Here is a 13,365-nt window from a genome sequence, read left to right on the forward strand (position 1 = left end):
ATATATATATATATATATATATATATATATATATATATATATATATATATATAACAAAAAGTTTGCAAAAAATAAGTGGTTTCAAATTGTAAGCATTGAGACAACCATATATTACACTTGATGAGGCCATTATCCTAACAAAAAAACCACTTACCCTTTAATATAATTTATAGTAAATATCTATATAGTTATAAGCGATTATATTTTCCATTCTATTTTAGTCACTTAACTACACTTTTAACCACTTAAAGGAGTCTCGTTTACAACCTCCATAAGTCCTATTCCTAACTTAGCCCCGTGAATAACATTTATACTACTCAACCTTTACATTTGGTCTAAATGCTCTACTGTTTAATCCTACGACAAACACCCAAAAGTACCATTAATATATCAACCCATTATGCTAAAGTCATATTTATTCACCTTTGTTTCATTAGTAGTCCAAGACCACCTATACCAAAATCCTCCCATGTGTCAGTCCTTCTTATATACCTTTCTAAAGATTTATTCATTGATTGCTTCCTACTCATTCTTCAAGCACTTCATTCGTGTAAGCAACCAAAAGAAATAATTTGAGAGACAATTCATAAGGTTCAAATATAAAAGGAAATAGTTTATGAACAAAAGTACACCCTTTTTTTTGTAAGCCACAAATTTTTCCTTTCCAATTTGCCAGCGTACCTCGTCTATCTGACCAACACTGATTTGGCTTTTGCTAAGTTTCCTTGCTAAAGTTCCCACCTATTGTATTAGCTCCTACTTAGTCCTACTTGGTTTCAGCTATTCACTGCATGAGTAACGGAGTGTTAGCCATCCATTCACAGATTCCCAAATCTCTCCTAATCCCCCTCCTCGGGTTAGACTGGACTTAAGGTTCGGCTACACTTTCCGCAAGCACAAACAGCCAAGCACACCAAGCCTTCAGGTTCCTAACATCCCTTAGTACAATAAGACTTTATCATGGGACCCTCTAAATCCCAAGCCTTAGGTGCAATACTTACTTCGGGACATCGGGGCGAAACACCATGGCTTAACAGCCCGTTATGGGTACCTTTACCCCCCCACTTCTATCCCGAAGGGAAGGCCCAAGCCCCTAGGAAGGGTGAAGACCAATGAGCCACAAGGTACTCAAGTGGGGCACCACTTCACATGAGCCAGGAGCACTATAGTCAATTTTCCTTTCGGGAGTGGGAGTTGCTCTTGAGCACTTCCTTGGGTGACCCCTCCGGCACCACCCAAGTCCATGCTCCCTCCCACCCAAGGCCCCTTGGCCCTAGTCTCAACCTCAAGTCAGTTTAGAAACACCACTAGAGAGTTCTTTCAAGACTGGTTTCTGAACCTCACTATCCCTACTATACTTTTGGAACCCCCTGCACCCCCCCCCCCCCCCCAAGGAGACGCATGCTTTGGGCTTTCACCCTTTGACCTGTATTAGTACTCAGACTCTTAGTACTCAGACTCGGTTTCGGACTCGATCTTGGACTCGATCTCAGACCCAACTTCAGACTTGGTCTCGGAATCGATCTCAGACTCGACTTCGGACTCGACCTCGGACTTGGTCTCGGACCCGATTCAGATTTCGAACTCTGTCTCGAACTCAGTCTCCGATTCGGCCTCGGACTCGGACGGAATAGTCTTGAGATATTTAGGGTTAATCATCCTTGGGTTTGAATAGTATTAAACTAAGTGACCTTTCGGAAAGTCTAAATTAAGAAGCATACATTTGGTATTAGAGCAGTTTCAAGTTCAACTCTATTGATTAAGTAAGGGAATTACATCATATGTTAAAATTGATATCTAGTAGGTCTAGTTTGCTTTGACTGGGCTCAACCCAAAGAGCAAGGTGTCAAGAAAGTGGGGCTTTTAGAGGAGCTATAACTCTCAATTTTTGTTCACAAGAGTATAAATTTGTAAGGAAGTGTGGTAAATTATAATTTACCAAAATGAACAATTTGAAAGACAATATATAAAAGTTTAAATATAGAAGGAAATGACCCATGAACTAAAGTGCACCCTTTTTATCAATTGATTAAGGGTTTTTGGATACTTAAGGTTAAGTGTCTTTCGGTTTGAATTGTATTAAGTTGGATGACCTCTCGGGAAGTCTAAATCGAAGAACTTACAATTCGGAGTTTCAATTTTAGTTTTGACTTTTCGAATTAGAGTTTTTAGTCCAAACATGTTACACTCATTAGACTTCTACATCAATTACTACCATATGGCACAATTTCGGCTCCACTTTGGAGCTTAAGGATTTGTGTCTTATAATGGTATTTAACATGGTATTCAACTATTATATGTGATTTCTTTGTAGAGTATTATAAAAAATACTGATATAACTACAATGTTGTATACTAAATTTCATATTGTAGTCTTAGTAGAGAAATTAGCCACACCTTTGATAAATTCAACAACAAATATTTATATATTTTTCAATACGGTTATAAACTAAAGATTTTTATTTTGTGTAGGTTACTACGAAAGGCAATAAAACCACCACAATGTCTTAAATGAAAATTATCCCATAGCCAAAGAAACTAAAGGCTATTAGAGTTGACTTTAAGGTAAATTATCATATAAACATATTTTACTATGTAGTTACTCTATAAGTTCATATGAACAAACTCTAGAAGCAATATTAAAATTAAGGCTAATGTTATGTAAAAACCATAATAATCTAATTTTATAGTAAAGAATAAGGTGAATAAACATTTTTTTCATTGAATACATTCAAACTAATTTTTATTGTAGCATAATGAAAAATAAGGGGTGACAACTTTAAAGCCCCCACTAAACAAGCCTAAATACTCTATGGTGAATATTTTAGTTTTTGTTTGAGATATAGTTATGATTAATTTAGTTCTTTTATAAGAGGCCAAACTTAAGAAGTTAAACATAAATATTTTTAAATGCATTGTGAATTTACTCTGTAAAAAGAAATTTACCCTTCAAAACTTCAAAAAGTTTTGTAAGATGGAAGATAAAATTTATCATTTACCTATTGTTGATGTACTTTAAATGTTGGGTTGGTATCTTTAGAAACATGGGTGACGAATACTTAAGATGAGATTACATTGATCATTTAGAAAGCTGAAAGATTTAATGAGATATATGAAAATATATAAGAACTATTCAGTTACATCAAATCGCAAATGCATGTAAAACTCTAGGAAAAATTATAAGACTATTTTTCTAAACTACATGTGAAACTATATTTTTAATTGTATAATTAACTATATAATTACCATATATTAAACACATATATATTTATTTCTCAAAAACTATACAAATCCTAGATATTTTACCATAAAAATATTTTATGTAGTATTTGATGAAAAAAGTAGAGTAACATCTTTATAAAAACCATAGAAAACACTATACTAAAAAAAATTCGTCACGCAAATACTTAGACTATATATAATAAAATTATAAAACCATTAGAAAATTATTTTGAATAAACCATAGTTTTTCCGATAAAAAGTTTTCATATTAATTTCTCTCATCAAATGTTTCATTAAAATTTTGGAAAACCACATTATTTGGCTTGCTGTGGGTTATTGGACCATATTAAGTACAAGCTTAACTTGGTCAATAGGTTCATATGGACAATATAATTGGCAACATGCACATGTCTCTCAGCCATCCAACCGACCATGATACTTGAGGAGGGAGTCATGTTAGGTCTTTATGTATGGTATAAGTATATACTATAGAGACACAAACAAGATTAGCTTGGCTAATCTACATTGCCAACCACTGATTGTCTATATGAGGCACCAATAATCTCTCTTATAATATATTTATTTTAAGTGTCCACATAAACTAGGAGGGGAGATTATGCTACTGGAGACAAAGTAGCATTCGAGCAAACAAAAAGTTTCCAAACACTATGCAGTATACCTTTTAAGATGATTATAATCTAGCAGAGCCCGGGCAGAGATCCCCACTGGCAGAAGTACTTCAAGTTTGTGTTTGGGAAGCTTAGGAAGACAAAAGTAGCTTAGCCCGGGACAACAATCTTCTACCCATTAGGCTTTTCCATCTGGAAAAAGAGATGGAGCGAACCACCAGCAATGATAACACTCTGGCACCAACCAGCGCGTGATTAAGCCTTTCACGAGGCTCGGAGCCATCACATTTCCTCCATTGACATATTTGCAAGCAGTGAGTAAGGTGCTGAATCTTGTCTATCAGAAGTAGCAGCAAGCAAAGCAACTCGTTGGCCTCGTTGGATATCACTCTGGAGCCTACAAGCTCCAAGCAAGCTTGTCCACGCGACACTATCTGCCGAGTTCGACAGGCTCGCAATCAGTTCCTCGGCGTAGCTCAGCTCTCCAGATCTTGCAATGATATCTGCCATGAAACCATAGAGCTCATAACTTGGGCTCAAGCCATGGTCCTCCACCATCGCCACTAAGTGCTCGCGAGCCTCTGCCACCTTTCCACCATAGCTGCAAGCGGTGAGAACCGCAAATGCAGTGAGCTCGTCAGGCTTGATGCCATCAAGCACCATGAGCTGGAAGAAATGAAATGAATCTTCCATTAGACCATTCTGGGCATACGCCTGGATCATAGAATTCCATGTTATCAAGTTTCGCTCTTGCGTTATCGAATCAAAAATATGCCTCGCGTGGCTGACCTTGCCAACCTCTGCATAAGCCGCCATCATGGCATTCAATGTGACAATGCTGGCCACTGGTATAGCAGAAAATATTCTTTGAGCCGCATCAAGTTCACCCTTTTGAGCATATGTGGTGAGGACAATGTTCCAGGAAGTAATATCTTGCTGGGGCATTCTTTCAAAAATCTCCAGTGCTTGACTTGTGTCTCCAGCTTGAGCGTGCGCTAACATCAGAGCATTGCACGTAACGGAATTCCGACATGGCATCTCGTTAAACAGTTTTCTAGATTCTTCTAGATGCCCATATTGGGCATTTGCCGAGACCATTACATTCCAGCTAACCACGTCCCTGACTGGCGCTTTTAAGAATATCTCCCTGCCCTGTTCAAAGTGACCGTTTAGTGAATAAGCCGATAGTAGTGTGTTCCACGAAACCATGTCGCGATAAACAGCGTCATTAAACAAAGCTCTAGCAGTAAGAACATGCCCGGACGCGGCATATGCTGTTACCATAGCGGTCCAGGATATAACATCCTGATATGGCATCTTATCAAAAGCGTACTTAGCTTGATCAACCTGGCCAGTTTGTGTGTAAGCTACTATTATCGCGTTCCAGGTGACTATGTTGTGCTCGGCCATGGTGTCAAAGAGCGAGCGCGCTTCGTCGAGATAGCCATGGCTGCTGTAAGCGGTGATCATGGCCGTCCACGTCACGACGCTGTGCTGGGGCGCGCGGGCCAGAGCGATCCTGGCCGTCGACAGCTCCCCATTGAGCGTGCAGCTATGGAAGAAGAAGACGTTCCAAGACACCATGTCTCGCTCGGGCATCCCCTCAAACAGCTCTTTCGCGCTGGCGCAATCCCCATCCTCGGCAACTGCGGTCATGAGCGCGTTCCACGACACGACGTTCCACTGCGGGAACCGATCAAACAAGAGCCTGGCCTGATCCAAATGCCCCAGATCGCACAGCCCTTGCAGCATCGTGTTCCACAGCACCACATCGCCACTGCTGCTGCTGGGCACTGCCGGATCCGCGAAGAACATGGCCATGGCGGGCTGGAGCTGGCCATTGCGGAGAAACGCGCTGAGCATCATCGTCTTGGAGAAGCAATTGGGCGCCTGGATGCCATCGTAGATGCTCTTGGCGGCCTGGGCGTTGCCACACTTGCCATACATCTCGATGAGCTTGTTGGCGAGGTAGCGATTCTTGGCGTGGCTGCTGCCGGCAATCTCGCGGTGGATGGACGCGCCCCGAGCCAGCAGCCTGCCGTCGGTGCATCGCTTGATCTCCTCCGCGATGGCGTTGATCTCCGACCGGATCCAGCTCCATTCTTGGTGTGACGCCGCCAAGGCAATTGATCGCAGCACCGGCATTTACAAACCATTTTCACATATGAAGAGCCAAGAGCCCTTACTTGCTTTGGGATGGCTTTATAATATGCTCACAAATGCCCAATATGGGCATTTTGGCAATGGCGTGTGATTTAGCTGCGTCTGCCCGAAAAGGGCATGCCAAGGAGGCGGATTTTGGCAATGGAGGGACAAGACTTGTTGCTACAGTGCGGCTGTTAGAGAATGAAGAAGAACGAGGTCCAACAAAGGAAATTCTCGCTGCTTTGGAATTTATGGCGACATTGGAGCAAGGAGCACACTGCCTCGGCCACTTAAAGGAAAAGGTGATCGATCAAGCTCTCTTTTTTTATAATGTCACTGGTCCATGAAAGTCTCGCTTTTGTGCGATGGCCAGCCAGTTCCTGCCATCAAGTTTATAAAGGAAGATTGCGACGGCGAGTAGAAAAGATTGACAAACACATCAGTAAGCTTCTCGTTTGCTTTTGTTTGCCGGAAAATGTGAGCTCTTGGTTTCATGTAAAGCCAGGCTCTCTTTTCTGTCCTCGCATTCATGGTCGTCTTCAAGCGCTATCACCGTTTTATAACCCAAAGCTCGACTCTCCGGCTTCTCCATTCGATCCGGAGCAATATGTCGTTCCTGACGCTGCTCCTCCTCCTCTTCTTCACTTCAGGTGAGTTTTATCGCTCGAGATCTCTCATGTTCCTCAAAGCTCGTCCTTGCTGAAGCTCATGGAGTAACTTTCACGCTCAACAATTCGTGCTCCTTCACTGTATGGCCTGGCTGGTTGAATGGCGATGGAGAGTCCGTTCTCGAAGGTGGCTACAAGCTCGACCCATCCCACTCCGTCCAGCTCTCAATCCCTTCGGGCTGGGGTGGCCGATTCTGGGGACGAACCGGCTGCCAGTTTGATAGCAGCAACCGCGGGAGCTGCGAGACCGGAGACTGTGGCAACGGGCTCTACTGCAAAGGCTCCTCCGGCGCCACTCCCGTCACCCTCGTCGAGATAAAGCTCAATGGCTTCTCCAGCAAGGATTTCTACGACGTTTCTCTTGTCGACGGCTACAATCTCCCAGTGAGGATGTATCCGCTCTCTTCCGGATGCACCAACGTAGGCTGCCACAGCGATGTCAACGCGGTCTGTCCCCAGGAGCTCCAAGTTCGCAACAGTGGCGGGCATGTCGTCGCTTGCAAGAGCGCTTGCGAGGCCTTCCAGACGGACGCCTTCTGCTGTAGAGGGAACCATAGCACTCCCCAGACTTGCTCCCCAACTCTCTACTCGAGGCTCTTCAAGAACGACTGTCCCCAGGCGTATAGCTACGCTTACGACGATCAGACCAGCACTTTCACTTGCACTTCTGGTGGCGGATATGTCATCCAGTTTTGTCCGCCTGGAAGCTTTACAAAGTCTCGGCAACACCACGGGAGAGCTCGGGGACACAGAAGAATCCGGAGCTGAAACAACAACGTAATTAAGAAAGAATTTTTCTCTACCGGAAGTTTTAAATAAAAATGACAAATAAAGAGAAGTAAATCATCATCGGTTCCTATAAACATCAACCCAGCTCCAAGTGGAAAGGACTAGGATGAAGATGTCTACATATGCACAATCCATTTGTTGCCAAGAAAGGGACTTGGTGCTTAACAGAATTGATCTTCCTTGGAATTTTCCTCCTCTTCGCATGGATTGTGTCCTGCGCTACTATACATGCTCTCAAACTACTCCCAAGCGTCAATAGGAGCCAACCTCTTCGATTAAAGTTGATTTTCTTTCCAACAAGTTTAATTGTCATCCATCTTGATGCAAAGCAAGGCTGAGCTCTTTAGAACAAGAGTTATCTTTTCCATAAGAGGGTAAGCATGCAAAAAATAGTCTATAAATTTAGAGTAAACTTTTTGTAGTTTTGTGGCTTCTTTCATAGTTAGCTGGTAAAATTTAAAACCTGGCCAAGGTGGGCGAAACCACCGCAAGAGGTGTATTTTAATATATTCTTACTTCTTTTTTTTCACGATTGACACTGCAGCTCTGCCACGTCATCAATTAAGCGTTTGGTTTATGGAGTAAACAACCATAAATTAGCCGACATGCATTGGGCAATGCTAGCTCAAGCGAGACAGACTCCTGCTGTAGAGGCATCCTCAAACATGCGTAGGCACCAACGACTGTCCCCATATGCTTACAGCACTTCCGCTCAACTCTGGTAATCTTTTCTACAGCACAACAGAGGAAAGCTCAAGAAAAAAAACAGGAATTACCGCTCTATACTTATTGCAGCAAAGCGTTTTGATTCATTTGAGCCTCTCTCAGTGTCTCCGTCGGCACATAAGACAGGAACTCTTGAATAAGATCGCGGGCAGCCTGTGACAAATCATAAAAAAATTGTTTACAAGTTTTCTTCTTCTTCTTTTTTTTTTGGAAAAAGTAAAGCACCTTTGTGGACTGCAGACTGAATCGCACAAACTCAAGCCTGAGCAACAAAGACCAAAGTTGGGTATGAAACAAAACCGTAAAAAACGAGCTTTTGGCTTACTGGGCAGCCTCGGAAGGTTGGCCAATAGCATCGAAGTAATTGTTGTATTGAGCCTGTTGTGGCGTGACAAGAGAGCCAAGAGAGTCAGAGATGACGAGAAATAGTGTTGAAAATACCTGCTGGAGATAATCATAGATGGAGTAAGCTAGAGACGAGGCCTTGTCTGCAGCATCTCCATCAAGCCAAGCAGCAGCACTGAAATTTAGCAAGCAAGAGTAAGAACACATACCATTCAACTTGTGATGGATATGTTGATACCTTAGACAGTTATCTTTCCAGTCACCAGCTGATCTGTAGATTTGCTCTAATTGTGCAAGCACTGTCTTTGTATCTACAAAGAAGAACCATCAAGATGGAAAAAAAATAAAAATAAAAAAAATCAAATGAAAGATCAACCTGAAGTGGATGCTTCCAAGTCTATGAGCTGCTGTTTGAGCTGCATGATCCGCAAGACATAAAACACCAAAGGTTTTGGAGGCTTGATAAGCCCCGCTGGAGGCTTGAACTGAAACAAGAGAAAACTTTCATTTTACAGCAAGAGAGAAGGAAAAAAAAAAAAAACTTACAAAAGCAAGGCCGATTGCAACAACTGACAATCCAACACCGATCAAAAGACGTCTGTAAACGGTCGCATTCTCGTTTCCCTCGTCTTCTTCTTTTTTCTCTTGCGAATCTTCTTCCAACACTTCCTCTTCTTCTTGCAATTTGGCTTCTGTCAATCCCCACTCCTCGGGCTTCTCTCCCTCCCCTGTTCACTTGAAAGCGCCAGCTTTAAGAAACTTTAGCTCAAAACTCTTTTGCTTTCTTCTCACCTGGAACACTGAGAAGAGTTTCGCGGTAGCCAGTTCCATCCACTCGCCTATCAGGAACCGCGGGTTTTAGCTTGGCAAGATCAACCTCCTTTCTCTTCGCTAGCTCCTTCCTCAAAATCTGTGCTTCGGCTTGAGCAGCTGCGAGCTACATTTTTGTCGATAAACAATCCAATCCAATCCAATCGAAGTTGGAACCTTGCAATCGATTTCTTAGACATTACCTTTGCCGCGAGCTCCTCCTTGTCAACATCCGCTGCTTCGCCAGCACGAGCCAAGAATCTTCTGCGCGCTTTCACGATCGAGCTGGGGTTGACAAAGCAGAGAGCCCACCCATTCGTGGCCGCCATAGCTTCACTTCGCTGAAAAAAGAGAGATAGTTTGACACGTCACTGCCAAGTGTGCCTGCAGACGTGGCCCTTTAAGGTCTTCTCACAATTATCAGCCGCGGTAGCCCTCGCGCTATGGCGGCAGCGTCCGCCACAGTGACGCCGCCCATTCCTCGCAAGGATTCCCCCGATTCCACCGCGACTGGGAGCCGGATTGTCACGCGCCGCGCGGCGCTGGCGTCGCCGATTGCCGGGAGCAGCGTCAAAAGGGAAATGGGTGAGCAGCATCAAGAACTCCATAGCTCCCTCGCTCCTTCTTCTCATTCCTCTTCCTCTCACCCTAGAAAGATCTCGCCCCCTTCCAATGGCGCCACGATGATCGCCACCAGCAACGGCGCCGCCGCCGGCGGCGTGGACGAGATCTGGCTGACAATGCGCGAGGAGGCCCGCCGCGACGCCGAGGCCGAGCCCGCGCTGGCCAGCTACCTCTACTCCACCATCCTGGCGCACAGATCCCTGGAGAGAGCTCTGGCATTCCATCTGGGCAACAAGCTCTCGAGCTCCACGCTCCTCAGCACGCAGCTCTTCACCATGTTCGTCGACACTTTCATGGAGGACGCGGAGATGAGGGAGACGATCCGGGCCGACATAGCCGCCGTCCGCGAGCGCGATCCGGCCTGCGTCTCCTTCTCGCACTGCATGCTCAACTTCAAAGGATTCCTGGCGTGCCAGGCGCACCGAGTTTCACACCGGCTGTGGAACCAGGGACGCCAGTCGCTAGCTCTCGCGCTCCAGAGCCGGGTGTCCGAGGTGTTCCATGTAGACATCCATCCCGCCGCCAAGATTGGGCGAGGCGTGCTCTTCGACCACGCTACCGGGCTCGTGGTTGGCGAGACCGCCACCATTGGCAACAACGTTTCTATCCTACACAATGTGACGCTGGGCGGGACTGGCGCCATGGGTGGTGATCGCCACCCAAAGATTTGTGACGGGGTGTTGATCGGGGCCGGGGCGATCATCCTGGGGCCCGTGAGGATTGGCGAGGGAGCCAAGATTGGAGCTGGGTCGGTCGTGTTGATCGAGGTTCCTCCGCACACAACTGCTGTGGGGAATCCGGCCAGGCTTGTGGGAGGGAAGCTCAAGCCCACCAAGCTCAAGGACATTCCCAGTGAGACTATGGATCACACTTCTTTCATCTCCTCGTGGTCTGATTATGTCATTTAGAGAACTCCTGTAGAAAGTACCAAAGAATATAGATATTCTTGTTATTAAAAGCTTCAACAACAAAGTTGTTATTTTTTAAGAATAAGGAAGAGTTGCTGAACTTTCTGGGCTGCTGGATCTAGTCAATTGGAGAACTTTCTGGGCTGCCGGATCCAATCAATTGCAGCTGTCTGATGGGGGGTAACTGTAAAGCTGTTATTTCCTTAACCACATGTTTGCGAATAATCACGCTGCATGGGGTGGGAGAGGAAGGCACAGTGATGCGTGTTACATGCAAATGTGTTGACTATGACTGTGGCATCGAGATCGTTTGAGCAACAATAGCAACCCAAGGGTGCGAGGAAGATCTAACGACTAAAGTAGGACTGATCATCCTCCTAGCAGTGGAGCGAGGTGTCATAACATCTGAATGTGCCACTTGACTAGAATGTAGTGTTCATCGGCCATGGCAACAAGATCTTCAGCATGGAGATGTTTAAGATCTTCAGGCAGGTGCTGGATTTCATGACAATGTGCCAATTAGGAAGAGTTTTAGATGTGGTGACCAGGTATCTTTCTCTCTTTTTCTTTTTATCCATTTTGGCAATGAATGCAAGGGCATTTTGCACTACTCCAGGTACTAGGCTCACCCAGCAGTAGCATTGCTCGAGCAAGAGGGCTGTAGAGAGATTGGTGATCAAGCAGCCAAAGAAAAACTATAACCAGGTTACACTTTTCAAGATCGTCTCCCAAGATCACTAGGAGCTTTTCAGGAAGCAATGTGGAGTATCATCAAGAAATCCATCAAGAAAAGGGAATTTTTGCTAAGAAACCATTTGAACTAAAGAACATACATAGCTGTGGTTTTTGCTAGTGTGATTGCTCGCAACTTCCACATTTGCAGCCGATGCTCTCAAGACATGCTCCTGTCTTTTGAAAGAATGCCAGTAATTTTATTCTTCTCGTTTGTCCTTCAAGAAGGATGAGTGTTTTTCTCTCTCTCTAGATTGGAGCTCGCTCAATGCATTGTAGATCCTTTGTGCTTGCAAACTTGTAACAATCGACCTGACAAGACCAAGTGCAAAGTAAATCTTGAGATTTTGTGTAAAACTTCTTTTGGATCAATTAATCATTGTGATTCATGAATACTTTCAAATAAAATGTGGAGACATTTTTGAGAACAAGGTGGTGGACGAATTCAACAATTGCACAGTGAGCCACAAGATGAGGGGCATTTCCCAGTCCCGCCACCTTAGGGCTCGCAAGTGGCAAGAATACTAAGATAATGTATGCAGTATTTGATTAAGCAGTAATATTTTAAAATCTTTTTCCTAACTGTAAATATAGTTTATTAGTAAATAATACTATGGAATTATATCATATATATATATTTACAAAAGATTTTGTTAGTAATTATTTTCTTTACTGGATCTGGGTAGTAATATATTAATGTTCCTAAAAACTTATTGTTTTATATTCTAAGTAAACTGCATAATTAAGTAATGTCTTGCTAATAAAAATGAGTAATAATTATTCTTAGTAATTATTCTCTTAATATAAGTTTATCCCAAATACAAATATAAGAATTTTATATAAACTTTTTTCTGTGTCGGGTATTTTTCTAAATATATTCATATTTCCAAATAATAATTTTTATCTAATATTTTTATTAATGAATATTTATTCTTACTTTTCTCTAGGAATAGATTTTGTTCTAAATATTTATATTATCAAGTTTACAAGAATTGACTTTTGTGTTCATCTAACATTTGCTGGGCATAATTCCCTTAATTCTTCTTTCAAAGTGGAATACAATATTTTTTTTTGGATACTATTCCACTTTTAGTTTTTAATATAACAAAATTATAACAATCAAAATAGTATTTTAACTTTTGATTTTAGTATCAAATAGGTTAAGCATTGCAAGTTTAGTAATTTATAAATGGATGTTATTATCTAGGCCTTGCACTTGGATTAATTTTTTAGCAGAATTTTCTTTAAATTAATAACGATTTCCCCTTGAGTTTTATCTTCTATTGCTTCTTTCCACTTTCTTTTATTCCACATAGTAGACATTCAATTTATCAGACAATTAATAGTAGGGAGGAATGGCATAAATGGAAAGAGAAAAAGTGGGATGTGTGTTTATTGCATAGAGATAATTGAGACAATCGTGCAAGTTGCAAGCTAAAGTTGAGGGAGATACTCCCTACGCCAATAGGCATGAACAGTCTAAACTAGGATTGATCTATGTGGTGGTAGGTCTTAAACTTGAGATTTTCTTACTGCTTGATAAAATATCAGCTCTTGGAATCTTTAATTCTGCCACCTTGCTAATTGCCACCTCATCTTCCAGATCATCTCACCAAATTGCCACATGAATAAACCTTATTCAGACTATAGCTCCAGCTTTCTCTGGCATGGTGGAATGATCACTTATCCTATGCAAGTTAACTAGTAAAAACAACTTTAATGCATGGTTTCATTCTAATATAGCTTTGTGGTACCATTTTTGCAACCA

At 42.8% G+C, this 13,365-nt stretch overlaps 4 protein-coding genes across 9 annotated transcripts; 2 read left to right on the plus strand and 2 right to left on the minus strand.

The window, feature by feature from the left end:
• Positions 1-4,132: 4,132 nt before the first annotated feature.
• LOC9659462 (pentatricopeptide repeat-containing protein At4g02750) lies at positions 4,133-5,995 on the minus strand. Its single transcript, XM_024664559.1, has one exon. It carries the CDS (start codon positions 5,993-5,995, stop codon positions 4,133-4,135), a length of 1,863 nt encoding a protein of 620 aa, XP_024520327.1.
• A 562-nt stretch (positions 5,996-6,557) lies between these two features.
• LOC9659139 (pathogenesis-related protein 5) lies at positions 6,558-7,512 on the plus strand. Its single transcript, XM_002990731.2, has 2 exons — positions 6,558-6,645; positions 6,701-7,512. Exons 1-2 carry the CDS (start codon positions 6,603-6,605, stop codon positions 7,429-7,431), a joined length of 774 nt encoding a protein of 257 aa, XP_002990777.1. The 5' UTR covers positions 6,558-6,602; the 3' UTR covers positions 7,432-7,512.
• A 479-nt stretch (positions 7,513-7,991) lies between these two features.
• Positions 7,992-9,689, minus strand: LOC9658541. Of its 5 annotated transcripts, none has more exons than XM_024664629.1 (10): positions 9,537-9,689; positions 9,316-9,460; positions 9,070-9,251; positions 8,900-9,008; positions 8,762-8,834; positions 8,620-8,698; positions 8,504-8,556; positions 8,404-8,440; positions 8,239-8,331; positions 7,992-8,178 (listed from the first exon to the last, which is right to left on the minus strand). In XM_024664629.1, exons 1-9 carry the CDS (start codon positions 9,660-9,662, stop codon positions 8,239-8,241), a joined length of 897 nt encoding a protein of 298 aa, XP_024520397.1. In that variant the 5' UTR covers positions 9,663-9,689; the 3' UTR covers positions 7,992-8,178. The 5 variants fall into 5 exon arrangements, with proteins under 5 accessions (XP_024520397.1, XP_024520396.1, XP_024520395.1 ...); XM_024664628.1 differs by having other exon boundaries at positions 7,992-8,183; XM_024664627.1 differs by having other exon boundaries at positions 8,229-8,331.
• A 64-nt stretch (positions 9,690-9,753) lies between these two features.
• LOC9659140 (serine acetyltransferase 5) lies at positions 9,754-10,970 on the plus strand. 2 transcript variants are annotated; one of them, XM_024664657.1, is made up of 2 exons: positions 9,824-9,918; positions 9,986-10,970. In XM_024664657.1, exon 2 carries the CDS (start codon positions 10,017-10,019, stop codon positions 10,863-10,865), a length of 849 nt encoding a protein of 282 aa, XP_024520425.1. In that variant the 5' UTR covers positions 9,824-9,918; positions 9,986-10,016; the 3' UTR covers positions 10,866-10,970. The 2 variants fall into 2 exon arrangements, with proteins under 2 accessions (XP_002990778.2, XP_024520425.1); XM_002990732.2 differs by having other exon boundaries at positions 9,754-10,970.
• Positions 10,971-13,365: the final 2,395 nt, after the last annotated feature.

Source organism: Selaginella moellendorffii, unplaced genomic scaffold, assembly GCF_000143415.4.
Source record: "Selaginella moellendorffii unplaced genomic scaffold, v1.0 SELMOscaffold_112, whole genome shotgun sequence".
In the NCBI taxonomy this organism is placed as follows: domain Eukaryota; kingdom Viridiplantae; phylum Streptophyta; class Lycopodiopsida; order Selaginellales; family Selaginellaceae; genus Selaginella; species Selaginella moellendorffii.

What these genes read in the sequence shown, in the direction of transcription:
- LOC9659139 (XM_002990731.2), top strand. Translation starts at nt 6,603, where the DNA reads ATGTCGTTCCTGACGCTGCTCCTCCTCCTCTTCTTCACTTCAG. An exon ending in CCTCCTCTTCTTCACTTCAG is followed by an intron (nt 6,646 to 6,700) that starts GTGAGTTTTATC and finishes TCCTTGCTGAAG; the next exon opens with CTCATGGAGTAACTTTCACG.
- LOC9659140 (XM_002990732.2), top strand. Translation starts at nt 9,777, where the DNA reads ATGGCGGCAGCGTCCGCCACAGTGACGCCGCCCATTCCTCGCAAGGAT.
- LOC9658541 (XM_024664629.1), bottom strand. Translation starts at nt 9,662, where the DNA reads ATGGCGGCCACGAATGGGTGGGCTCTCTGCTTTGTCAACCCCAGCTCG. An exon ending in AACTCTTCTCAGTGTTCCAG is followed by an intron (nt 9,252 to 9,315) that starts GTGAGAAGAAAG and finishes TCAAGTGAACAG; the next exon opens with GGGAGGGAGAGAAGCCCGAG. An exon ending in CAACCTTCCGAGGCTGCCCA is followed by an intron (nt 8,441 to 8,503) that starts GTAAGCCAAAAG and finishes TTTGTTGCTCAG; the next exon opens with GCTTGAGTTTGTGCGATTCA.
- LOC9659462 (XM_024664559.1), bottom strand. Translation starts at nt 5,995, where the DNA reads ATGCCGGTGCTGCGATCAATTGCCTTGGCGGCGTCACACCAAGAATGG.